A 10,528-nucleotide genomic window follows, 5' to 3' on the forward strand; every position below is an offset into this window, starting at 1 on the left:
GCGGTTCAGTTCCTGGTGGGTAGTTTACGGCTTCTGAGGAGAAATCCGGTTATACCCTCAAGGCAGCAAGCCTGGTTCATTTTCATGGCGGATCAGGTGAGAGAGCCTCGTATACATACAATATTCTCTGTTGCTTCTTCTTCTTCTTCTCCACTCTCTCTGCCAGCCACTGTTATCATTCATTCATATTCACACTAATCCATCTGAAAATGAGTGCAGATCTTTGCATATGGGATGATGAGTGCAGGCTCAGCAGCTTGTGGAGTCACTAACCTGAACAGGACAGGAATCAGACACACTCCCCTCCCAGATTTCTGCAAGTCTCTCCACAGCTTCTGCAATCATGTCGCTCTCTCTATCCTCTTCACCTTCCTCTCTTGCCTCTTCCTCGCCTCCTCTGCTCTCTTCGCTGTCCTTCACCTCTCCTCCATCCACTAGACTATGCCTATACCCACCACTGCTTGTTGTTACTCTCTCTGTTCAGTGTCATTGATGTTGTAAACAAGACATATTTCCACAAAAGACTGTGTGCACGCTTCCAATATAGATAATGTTAGAAAGAATTTGTTTGAATGATGCTGCAGATGTACTAGCTAGCGATTACATTCATCGTTTTTGCGTAACGAAATCTCGACTCCATGTCGTGCAAGATCCTCCTTGAGTGTCTCTGCGTTCTCAAAACGGATGCCAACCATTCCAATCTGTCTTGCAGAATCCACGTTCTTCAACCTGTCATCAGATATGTTATGGTTTCACATATATGAGCTCGGTTCCTCGTTTCAGTTATGTTGTAAAATGCAGCTCTGGGGCAGGGCAGCATTTATGTCTAGTGACATTTAAAGTGTTGTATCTACCATTGCTAAGTTCCGATAAACAAAAATGGCGTCTACTGAAGACAATCAACAAGGGTTCTGACCTGTCATCAATAAATATACAGTCACAAGGTTCGACCCCGAGGTGCTTCACCACCTTTAGATAGAAATCAGGATCGGGCTTTCTCTTTCCTGAAAGATAAACACGATGCTGAAGGCTTTGTGAAAGACAGTATTGGAAGTTCTGGTTTGGATAAACAATCGAATAAAAGCAGTAGCCAGCGGGCATGACTGATGACGGTGAGAGATAACTTTGATTGTTTAAAGCATACCGATGGTACACGAACAAAACGTCCATGATAAGTAGGCTGAGAGTTTTAGCTTCTCCTCAATCATTTCGTACCTGTGAAACAAAACAGGTTTGAGTTTGTTTTATGTAGGAAAATTTCAGCAGATTTCGAATTGAGAACATCCTTGGTAAACTAGTTCTCATGGCAGAGAAGCTTCACAGTTGACTTAGGTTTGTCCTGGACAATTTCCATCTGTTAGACATTTGATGTAGTTGTTTCTTTAATGTAATTTTCCAATACAAAAGTCTGTATCCGATTCTGTTCTAGTGATGGGTCCTTGGGGCTATGGTTCTGTCATGTTCACTATTTTTTCTGTTGTATGAGGAAACAATTGTATTTTTTACTTTTCTTTTGGGTTATAAATTGTCTCCATACAGATGAAAAAAAGGTTGAGAAGGTAGAAGAAGGTGTAAAATTGGAATAAGAGCGCACCAGACGGGATAATTGGTGAAAGCATGAATCTCGTAGTCGTCATCTCTGAGAGCATGAAGAAGCTGTTGCATTCCATCTAAGTAGGAGTATCCTGATCTCATACACTCCTTCAGTCCTGCCCATGAACTGATTGAGCCAAGATGCAACATTAATCGAAGTTCAAAGCTGAGGAAAGAAAACCAACTTACCTTCCAAATCAAAGTCCCTCCCATCTTTAAAGAACTTCCCTATGAGCTCATCCTGCCGCAATGGTCCCCAAATCAGATCCACTTATTCCCCCTCAGTTCGTATGAGGAAAACAATGGAAAAGTTGAAATGCCACTAGTAATAGTATGTAAAAGTTTAGATTTTTAATGGGGGTTTGAGTTCTTCTCGGTCTCTGTCATTGGTACCTCATCAATCAGCCCTTCTTCGAATTCAAACCATGCGGTCGGGTGCTTGCGCTCTAGCAGTTCTTTCATGGGCATCCTGAGTGAGAGAAGCAGAAGTTTAACTTTTGGTTGGTAAAGTGTGTGGACAGAAAAACAAGGCAAAGCAAAAAGTGACAAAATTTCCTCTAAAAATGCTACATTTTCCAGTAAATACCAACGGAAATGAATCTCGGACAATCGAAAATAAGCAAGATCCTTCAAAGACAACAGCAATGTCTTTGAACAATGTATCATCGACGATCTCATCTACATGGCAACAAAAACTCAAGTTTAATCAAGACAAAATATGCCAGAAATCTCATCGACGATCTCTTGAACAATGTATCACAAACCTCATCGAAAGTAATCTGAATAAGTTTGATGAACCAAAAAAAAAAAAGAGAGAGAGAACACAGAAGAAGATGCATCAAGGTTATAATCGATTGGGTAGAGTGAACAGAAGAACTGCCAAGCAAATTAACGAATTCCCCCCAATCGTACAGCAAATACAGAGATGAAATGAACACGGAAACACAAACAAAAGCATAAAGGGCTTCGGCAAAATCACACAAGTACCGGGACAAAAGAAAACACAGATTAATTTCAGAGATCCAAAAGCATCAACAAGTTACGAAACCGAGATGGGGCACCTGAAGAAGGCGGGAACATCTTCGTAAAAAGGATCGCGAACAATCGTATCCATGACGTCGAAGAGGAGAACCGGAAGCTTCCTCTTCCCGCTGGAACCGACGCAGCAATACACCGATGCACGATCACGGTTCTTCAATCCGTACAGGTGCAAGTTCCGATTAGGATCTGTTAACATCGTGGCGGAGATAGCCGCCGTCGCCGCCATAAGAACGAGAGCTGTCGTGGGAGGGAGTGGAAGTATGGCAAGCAAAACGGTGCGTTTTGGGAGGATGTAGGGCTGTCGAATATGATTGGTCCGCGTCATCAAGTTGACATCGGCGAGTATTATATCTCAGAGTGGTTGTGGAGAACGAGTGGCTGGCTTATTTAATTAGTAATGGAACGATTTGATTCGTGAACCGGTTTCGGTGTTTAATTCTTGAACCGGGTGACGTGGCAATTTTTTTCTGACGTGGTAAACGTTTAATGACGTGGCCATTGTGGATATTACGAAGCTTCCATGCATGATTAAATTGACGGTGAAATAACGCCTTGATTATTTATGTACGAAATTGGGAGGAAATGAGGAGTTAATGTATTATATGTAATGCATTTATGTGGTATATTAATATTTGACAAAATTAATATATTTAACGAGTTAAAAAAATATTTATTTAACGAGATTTTCCTAAATAAAATAGGCCTAAGCAAGGCAATTCAAGGAAAGCCCATTTAAAGCCCATTTCCAGAATTTCGACCCAACAGAGGTCGCGCTAAAATCTTGGTACGCGAGCGCGACAACGCCGGTCACTTTCAATGGCGTTCTCCCTCCGGTCGAACCCGTGCACCATTCTCAGCCTCAATCCTCTGCCGAAACGGTCCGCCATTTCTCGAAGCTTCCTCTACGTACGGTGTGGCCCTCGGGACAATCGTGGACCTCTCGTGAAAGGTCGGATCCTGAGCACTGAAGCCATCCATGCCATCCAGTCCCTCAAACGTGCCCATCGCTCCGGCTCTCTCCCGCACACCCTCCCTCCTCTCCGCCGTCTCCTGAAAGCCGACCTCCTCGCCGTCCTCCGGGAGCTTCTCCGTCAGGACCACTGCTCTCTCTCTGTCCACGTCCTCTTTACTCTTCGCTCCGAGTACCCTCCCCTCGACCTCACTCTCTACGCTGATGTCGTCAACGCCCTCTCCAGGAACGGATTACGGGACGAGATTGACCGTCTCATCGGTGAGTTGGACGGAATCGACGGCGGATACGACGCCGATAAGCCTCTGGTGAAGCTGCTGAAGGCGGTGACTGGGGCTGGGAGGAGAGAATCAACCGTCAGGATTTACACGATGATGAAAAACGCCGGGTGGGGTTCCGCCGCGTGGGAAGCCGACGAGTATGTCACCGAGGTTCTGAGCAAGGGATTACGGCGGCTGGGCGAGGAAGAGCTGTCCGACGAGGTGGCCAAGAAACGGTACAATTACAACTCTAAGCTGTAGAGATATGGTTTTTTCTTATTGTCTTCTGCATTTGTAGTTCAGTTGTTGTTGTATTCATCTCGGGCTTTCGATTGTTCGTTTCTGCTTGCTTTGTTGATAGAAATTTGAACCATCAATTCCCGTGGCTTGAGCTTCGCCGTCTTGTTCTTTCATAGTGGCATACAGATGGAGAAAACCCGAGACTTTATCTCTTTCAAACCCGGGAAATTTTAGCTTCATTGCTAGAGGAACCCACCATTAATTTGAATTCTGCATCATTTCTTCTTCTACTCTTGTGGTAGATTGTGCATTTTTAACCTATAGCTAGTGTTTCATTTCTGCAGTTATGATCGTTTTGCTTGCGCTTTCTTGTTTGTCGTCTGCATGATCATCGAAAGAACGTGGATTTGGAACTGTCTTCTAATCTGTGGATGCTTGCCAATTTTGACATCATCTCTTCGTTTAATCGGGACAGTCATACGGGGGATTCCTATGCTCTTAGCTACATTTGCAGTAAAATTTATACTTCTGCGGTACTGCTTTGTGCATTTCACGTACAGCAAGTGTTTCTTATCTGCAGTTTTAATCATTGTATGCTTTCTACTTCAGCCACTTGTTGCCTTAAAAGTCTGGTAGAGTGACCATTACAAGGAGGGTGCGACTTGGTTATATGTCTCCAATTGCATAGTTGGATTTTAGCTTAGGGTTGTTGACACGATGATACGATCTATTATTTCATTTAATCGGGAAATAGGGACAGTGAGATTCTGTTCTACATAATCTATTGATTTGCTGTTTGAACTGTAACCTTTAACAGTTTAGTTTCGGTGTCATGAAACTGGACTTCTCTTGCTTTTCTTGTTTTACTGCACAAAGATGCATGCATTCGGGGCTTTCGACATTCACTTTCTTGGTAGATGTCCGGTGAGAAAGAAGTGTGTTCTCTAATGATGGGATTAGTATCTATACGAACATTGCTTGAACGTGACTAAGGTGTTTCTCCTTAACCGCAGATATGATTTGGGTTAGGCTTTGTTGCTGTTTTCGCCATCGGTCAGTGGTTAGAATTTGAATGCTACCAGTGATGGAACCTCATGCATATGAGAGTTTTGCCATGCTTATGTGTTTATGTATGATTCATTTTGATGGATAAGATGGTGATGTATTTAGCGATTAGCCTGGATTTCTTCTCTTTTTTTGGTAATCAGGATAGTTCCCCATGCCTTCGATCCGACTACATCCACCTAAGTCGAGGGCAACTTTACTGCAATTAAATTACATCTCCTCTCTGCCTGTGGAGTCGAACTTGAAACCTTGGGACAAGCGGACAAGTGCCCCCTCCACTCCTCACACACAAGGTTGATCACTAGACCAACACAATGGTGGGTGACTAGCTTGGATTTCAAGGCATAGATATCATATTGATACAATATTATTCAAAAAATGTAACTTTAGGATGATGTCTCTATGAGATGGACTGTTAAATTAAAATTTTTTTTTTTTATGGTGGTGTTGATGCTATATCGAAGAATGAAATGACCCTTTTCCAGATTTGTATGAAATTGAATGTTGTGTAGTTTTAGTATACCGTTTTTTGAAAGAATATGCGTGCAATGACAAAATAAGTTAATTATTTTGTTTTCAAATGAACCACACTACTTGACAGTTTTTTATTATATATATATACACATATAAATATATATTTTTTATTTTTTATTTATTTTTATTTTTAATTATAATTAGATTTTTTTATTTTTTAATTAAATTCTTATCTAATGTGGTAGATGATAACACGTTAAGTTTTCCATCATGTTACATCATCCGTTAATCGATTTAATATTAGTTTTTGTCAAAAAAAATTATAAGTTTAGTATTTGTTATGGCAAAATCTTCGAATTTATATTTAATTTGAAAATTTGAAAATTTCGATATTAATACGTTAGTCTAAATTCTAAATTCAGTAATTTGTTTTGGGGTTTTCTCCACTTTTTATTAAACTTCAATCTTCTATGATTTATTTAAACAGGACATATGAACCTTGTGCATTTCTTGGGCCGGTGGGGAAAAAAATATTTTTTGAGGTAACCCACAGTCCGCAGCACCTTGGGATTCGTTAGTGATAAAAGGACAGAAATACCCTTATCGATCTTCCCAAAGCTCCTCCTCAATTCTATTCTCCTGGCGTGCATCCTCGGCGAAACTCTCTGAGAATGAGGAGGAGCGACGGAGCGACGCCGCCTCCTGAGGAGTCATGGATGGGTTCGTACGAGCAGTTGCTGCCTCGATGGCAATCCCTTCCCTCTTCTCACCTGGTATTGCTTCTCTCACCCCCAGATTTTACAGCTTTCGATTCGTGGTCGGTTTCTTTTCATTTTCCCATTTCTTCGAGCCTAATTTGATTTCTCTTTTGAGGCTCTGGGTTGCCTTTTCTCTGTCTTTCCGGAGAAGGGTTCCGTTTCGATTCTAGTTTTCTTGTGTTGGCTTACCGCTATTATCCTCTGTCCTGGTCTACTGCTGTCGACCATTCCAATTACATTTGCTGGACGGAATCAGTTTGCCGAGTTGGATAGTGGCTCCGATTTTCATGCTTCTTTGATATATGTCGCAGATACCATGTTTCTTCAAAGTTAAGTTATGCGTTTTAGATGTTCTTTGGCTTGATGTGGGTGTCTATGGCAGTCAACAATACCGGTAGCAATATCCAGAGTGAATCAGTTTGATGCCGCGAGACTTGATGTTGAAATGTCAGCCATGTTGAAGGAGCAGTTGGTCAAGGTTTTCACTTTGATGAAGGTACTCATCCCTTCTCCATTTTCTTGGTTTTCTTCTTATTTATGAAGATTGTGCGGCTGTTCATCTTTTTTCTCGGCTTCTTTTTTGGCATTAGCCAGGGATGCTGTTTCAATACGAGCCAGAACTTGACGCGTTCCTTGAGTTTCTCATTTGGAGATTCTCTATTTGGGTCGATAAACCTACCCCCGGAAATGCTCTCATGAATCTGAGGTACCGAGACGAACGGGTCACAGAAGGACGAGGGAAAGGTAAAGTTGGCCTGATAATGCGTTTGTGCCGCTATGCCAGCATTATTACCTCTGCTCTTTTCAGCCATTCCGCATTATCGATGTTGTTTTCTTACAGTCAGAACTGGACTAGAAGGGACCGGACTTACTGTCTCTCAAAAGATTTGGTATTGTGTTGCCTCTGTTGGTGGTCAGTACCTCTGGTCTCGTTTGCAGTTCTTTTCTGCTTTCCGGAGATGGGGTGATTCTGAGCAGGTGTGGCTCTGTACAAAAAATAGTTGGTCTTCCTTTTCTGCCACACAGAGAGATAGTTATTCTGTTTGTTTCCTCTTACAGAGACCATTGGCGAGGCGGGTTTGGACTATGATACAGCGAATAGAAGGCGTCTACAAAGCTGCATCCTTTATTAACCTATTATTATTTCTTTATACAGGAAGGTATGTTCACTACCTGTATTCTTGTGAATTTCATTAGGATCATCAAAGATAAACTCAAAACAATCTTGCAATCATCGATATACACCGTTGAAAAACTATGCAATACCTTCCATAATTCTGACAGTAGTTTATCTCATTAACTAGGGTTACGATTTTGTTATCTTTTATAGCTTTGCAAGCTGCTGGGACTTAAAAAGATTTGTCCATCTTTTGTTTTACCTTGCTTTGACAACGATTTTTGTAGCTTTTGAGTTCACTATGTAACAGTGAAACAAGAACTAAAATCAGGTGCAGAAATGTAAACTTTTTAGTTGTTTTTGTCTTGTTCTTGACGATCCACTTAACAGTTTCTGAATCCATTATGCAACAAGAAAATGATATGCAATGCAACAGTGGAAAAGAACTTTTTTTGCTTTGCCGTTGACATTTTCAGTTCAAAACGCAATGGCAGAAAGTAAACCAAGTTCAGATAATGAGATTTCTTGATGTTCCCAAAAGTCCTATCGATATGCTAGATCTTGAAGGAATATTGAGAATGCAATTTTTAGCTTCTAACTTCACTGTGAGATATTGATATGAAAATCGAGATCAGATGCCGAGACATTCTGATTTCCTCAATTCCTTCATGAATTCGCTTTCTCTTGATTCAGGTATAGGAACCTCATTGAAAGAATTTTAAGAGCTAGGCTTGTTTACAGGAGTCCCCATATGAACCGATCTGTCAGCTTCGAGTACATGAACCGCCAGCTCGTCTGGAATGAATTCTCAGTAGGTCCTCTACCGTGCTTCACTTACATGTCATAATTCAGTTTAAGATTTCACAACCTACATCTTCTGGGCCCCATTTCTTGGCTCTGTTTTCAGCATGTGATTGGAACAAGTCTGTGGTCTCATAACATTTTGATGATTGAGATATTGTTTTACAACTCATCTGTAGGTTGTTAGCTGATTGTAGAGGAGTTGCTTGTGTTACTTCTTTCGCTTCTCTGCTTCTTAGCTTTTATACACATTCTGTCCAATTTTGTATCTGATTCTTTCTTCTGGCTGATTTAGAGCCTCAGACTGAACAACTCTTGAACTCAAGTATGGTTTGTTTACTGATGTACCGGGCATGTGTCTGTTTCTTCTTTCATTGATTATCTACTCTATGAAATAACATTCAAAGTCCGACTTTTAGTTTTTTGAATCTGATTTTTTGGTTCTATTTTATCCTGTGACTTGACAACTCATGGGAACTCAAACTATAGATTGTCTTCTGATGTGCAGGAAATGCTTTTGTTACTTCTTCCATTGCTCAATTCCTCAGCTGTTAAGAACATTCTTAGTCCATTTTCAAAGGACAAGTCCTCAAACTCGAAGGAGGACACTGTGACTTGTCCAATTTGCCGGGTTGATCCTGCAACTCCTTTTCTTGCTCTCCCTTGCCAGCACAGGTAGGATCTTTTTCTCCTGATAGAATATTTATTTCACTTTCACACATTTTCTTGGGTATAGATACTAGCCCTATGAGGTAACTGGAAAATGTGCTGTAGTCTACATAAAATTACATGCAGAGTAGTTTCACCGAAGTTTTTTCTTTTGGGTCACCAAGTAATTTGAGCAAAAAAGATTGAAACTGTTAGCCAAGTACTAGCAGTATAGTTTTGTAGAAAGGTTCCATCCTAGGTTTTGTGTGAAATTGTGACCCGTACACTGGTATGGTCCGTGGTACTCAATATATCTCTGTGGATTCGGTTATTGCATTCTCCACATAGCATATAGAGTCTTTCCACACATGCGTGACAAATAATCGCATTTTATAATTCAATCGGATGAATCACTTCGTATCAAGATTTGATTGGCAATGCCTGCACAATGAAGAGTGTATTCTTAGTTTCTGATTCACAGATTTCAAATGACTTGTGTCAGGTATTGTTACTACTGCATAAGGACACGTTGTGCTTCAGCAGCATCCTTCCGATGTCTTAGATGTAACGAACCAGTTGTTGCCATACAACGGGAAGGTGGTGTCCATAAAAAGTTGTAGTTTCGACTTTGATCAGGGATCTGCATTACGCAAATCTTCAGAAATGCCAGTGATTCTGGCTCAGTACAATTCCCAGGCACACGGGCCAAACTGAAGGATGGTGGATAAGGATAATAGTTCTCGTGATCGACTCTCAGTTCGTGGATAATATCTATATATTTTTCGTGGGTAGGAGTCCATTGATTCTTGTAACAATGTCTTCAGTAATAATCAGAGCAAAATTTGTTTGTGGGCTTAGTGTTATTGAAATGAAGTTGAAAAAGGCTCAGCGTGATCTACCTAGAGAGAGAGGCTTCTGCTAGAACAAACGCTTGAGTTGTGGTGGAAGATGTATTGACTCTTTCTTGAGTTGCTGTGGAATATACTCTCTGGTTTTTTGAATCGATCGGTGGAAGTTTTAAGATGAAAGGGGAGATGGGTGAATGTGAATGTGCAGAGGTGAGGGTCTATATTCTCAAATGTCTATGAACTCTTTTTCTGAAGATGCCAAAGTCAGATTGAATGAAACGAAAAGAAACGAGTAAAATTCAAAGCATATATATAGGATGTTCTTCCGACATGGTCCACTCTCAACCTAACAGACAATCATCTGGCAAATTATTCAGTTAGTCTATTTTTTTCCAAAACAGAATGATGTTTAGAAGAACATGAGACTGATGAGGGCAGCAGCAGCATTAACGTCTGAGCCATCTTCTCCACCAAGAATCCACTCTTGGAGCACGAGGAGGAGGAGTGAGAACATCAAGAATGGCGGCTTTTTCTTTGGGAGTCAAAGCGACACCTCTAACAAGGTTGAGAGCCATTATGTAGACATTTGTCCTTTGCTTGTGATTCTTGTATGCCCATATTCCTGCAGCACCTCCTGCTACTATCACCTGTCCCCATTCACGACAATTTGAGAGAACCATCAGCCAAGAAACATCCCTCCCCCCCCCCCCCCC

General features: G+C 41.2%; 5 protein-coding genes across 8 annotated transcripts in view; 3 read left to right on the top strand and 2 right to left on the bottom strand.

Moving 5' to 3' along the window:
* LOC104813551 (CASP-like protein ARALYDRAFT_316979) overlaps window positions 1-573 on the top strand; it is a 1,809-nt gene extending 1,236 nt beyond the window's left edge. Inside the window, exons 3-4 of one of the 2 annotated variants that reach the window (XM_010541184.1) lie at window positions 7-96; window positions 220-573. In XM_010541184.1, the coding sequence (XP_010539486.1) occupies window positions 7-96; window positions 220-438 (309 nt within the window). In that variant the 3' untranslated portion in view covers window positions 439-573. Of the gene's footprint in view, window positions 97-219 lie in introns of both variants that reach the window. The other variant, XM_010541183.2, reaches the window with a different exon arrangement.
* LOC104813550 lies at window positions 512-3,210 on the bottom strand. The gene is made up of 7 exons (XM_010541182.2): window positions 2,655-3,210; window positions 1,987-2,062; window positions 1,783-1,834; window positions 1,595-1,709; window positions 1,145-1,215; window positions 917-1,004; window positions 512-729 (listed from the first exon to the last, which is right to left on the bottom strand). The coding sequence occupies exons 1-7, from the start codon at window positions 2,957-2,959 to the stop codon at window positions 594-596; spliced, it is 843 nt and encodes a 280-aa protein (XP_010539484.1). The 5' UTR covers window positions 2,960-3,210; the 3' UTR covers window positions 512-593.
* Window positions 3,211-3,421: 211 nt separating this feature from the next.
* Window positions 3,422-5,680, top strand: LOC104813552. Of its 2 annotated transcripts, none has more exons than XM_010541185.2 (2): window positions 3,422-4,100; window positions 4,449-5,306. In XM_010541185.2, exons 1-2 carry the CDS (start codon window positions 3,451-3,453, stop codon window positions 4,738-4,740), a joined length of 942 nt encoding a protein of 313 aa, XP_010539487.1. In that variant the 5' UTR covers window positions 3,422-3,450; the 3' UTR covers window positions 4,741-5,306. The 2 variants fall into 2 exon arrangements, with proteins under 2 accessions (XP_010539487.1, XP_010539488.1); XM_010541186.1 differs by lacking the exon at window positions 4,449-5,306 and adding an exon at window positions 5,313-5,680 and having other exon boundaries at window positions 3,425-4,100.
* Window positions 5,681-6,251: 571 nt separating this feature from the next.
* LOC104813553 (peroxisome biogenesis protein 2) lies at window positions 6,252-9,970 on the top strand. Its single transcript, XM_010541187.2, has 8 exons — window positions 6,252-6,416; window positions 6,784-6,897; window positions 6,992-7,145; window positions 7,243-7,379; window positions 7,461-7,561; window positions 8,212-8,329; window positions 8,828-8,994; window positions 9,470-9,970. The coding sequence occupies exons 1-8, from the start codon at window positions 6,315-6,317 to the stop codon at window positions 9,585-9,587; spliced, it is 1,011 nt and encodes a 336-aa protein (XP_010539489.1). The 5' UTR covers window positions 6,252-6,314; the 3' UTR covers window positions 9,588-9,970.
* A 119-nt stretch (window positions 9,971-10,089) lies between these two features.
* The window catches only part of LOC104813554 (cytochrome c-type biogenesis CcmH-like mitochondrial protein), a 1,820-nt gene continuing 1,381 nt past the window's right edge, over window positions 10,090-10,528 (bottom strand). For both annotated transcript variants that reach the window (XM_010541189.1, XM_010541190.1), the window contains exon 4: window positions 10,090-10,462. In XM_010541189.1, the coding sequence (XP_010539491.1) occupies window positions 10,262-10,462 (201 nt within the window). In that variant the 3' untranslated portion in view covers window positions 10,090-10,261. The remainder of the gene's footprint in view (window positions 10,463-10,528) is intronic.

Source organism: Tarenaya hassleriana, unplaced genomic scaffold, assembly GCF_000463585.1.
Source record: "Tarenaya hassleriana unplaced genomic scaffold, ASM46358v1 Cleome20, whole genome shotgun sequence".
In the NCBI taxonomy this organism is placed as follows: Eukaryota; Viridiplantae; Streptophyta; class Magnoliopsida; order Brassicales; family Cleomaceae; genus Tarenaya; species Tarenaya hassleriana.

What these genes read in the sequence shown, in the direction of transcription:
- LOC104813550 (XM_010541182.2), bottom strand. Translation starts at nt 2,959, where the DNA reads ATGACGCGGACCAATCATATTCGACAGCCCTACATCCTCCCAAAACGC. An exon ending in GAGGGACTTTGATTTGGAAG is followed by an intron (nt 1,710 to 1,782) that starts GTAAGTTGGTTT and finishes GTTCATGGGCAG; the next exon opens with GACTGAAGGAGTGTATGAGA. An exon ending in TTCACCAATTATCCCGTCTG is followed by an intron (nt 1,216 to 1,594) that starts GTGCGCTCTTAT and finishes TTTGTTTCACAG; the next exon opens with GTACGAAATGATTGAGGAGA.
- LOC104813552 (XM_010541185.2), top strand. Translation starts at nt 3,451, where the DNA reads ATGGCGTTCTCCCTCCGGTCGAACCCGTGCACCATTCTCAGCCTCAAT. An exon ending in GACGAGGTGGCCAAGAAACG is followed by an intron (nt 4,101 to 4,448) that starts GTACAATTACAA and finishes TCATTTCTGCAG; the next exon opens with TTATGATCGTTTTGCTTGCG.
- LOC104813553 (XM_010541187.2), top strand. Translation starts at nt 6,315, where the DNA reads ATGAGGAGGAGCGACGGAGCGACGCCGCCTCCTGAGGAGTCATGGATG. An exon ending in CACAGAAGGACGAGGGAAAG is followed by an intron (nt 7,146 to 7,242) that starts GTAAAGTTGGCC and finishes GTTTTCTTACAG; the next exon opens with TCAGAACTGGACTAGAAGGG. An exon ending in GATGGGGTGATTCTGAGCAG is followed by an intron (nt 7,380 to 7,460) that starts GTGTGGCTCTGT and finishes TTCCTCTTACAG; the next exon opens with AGACCATTGGCGAGGCGGGT.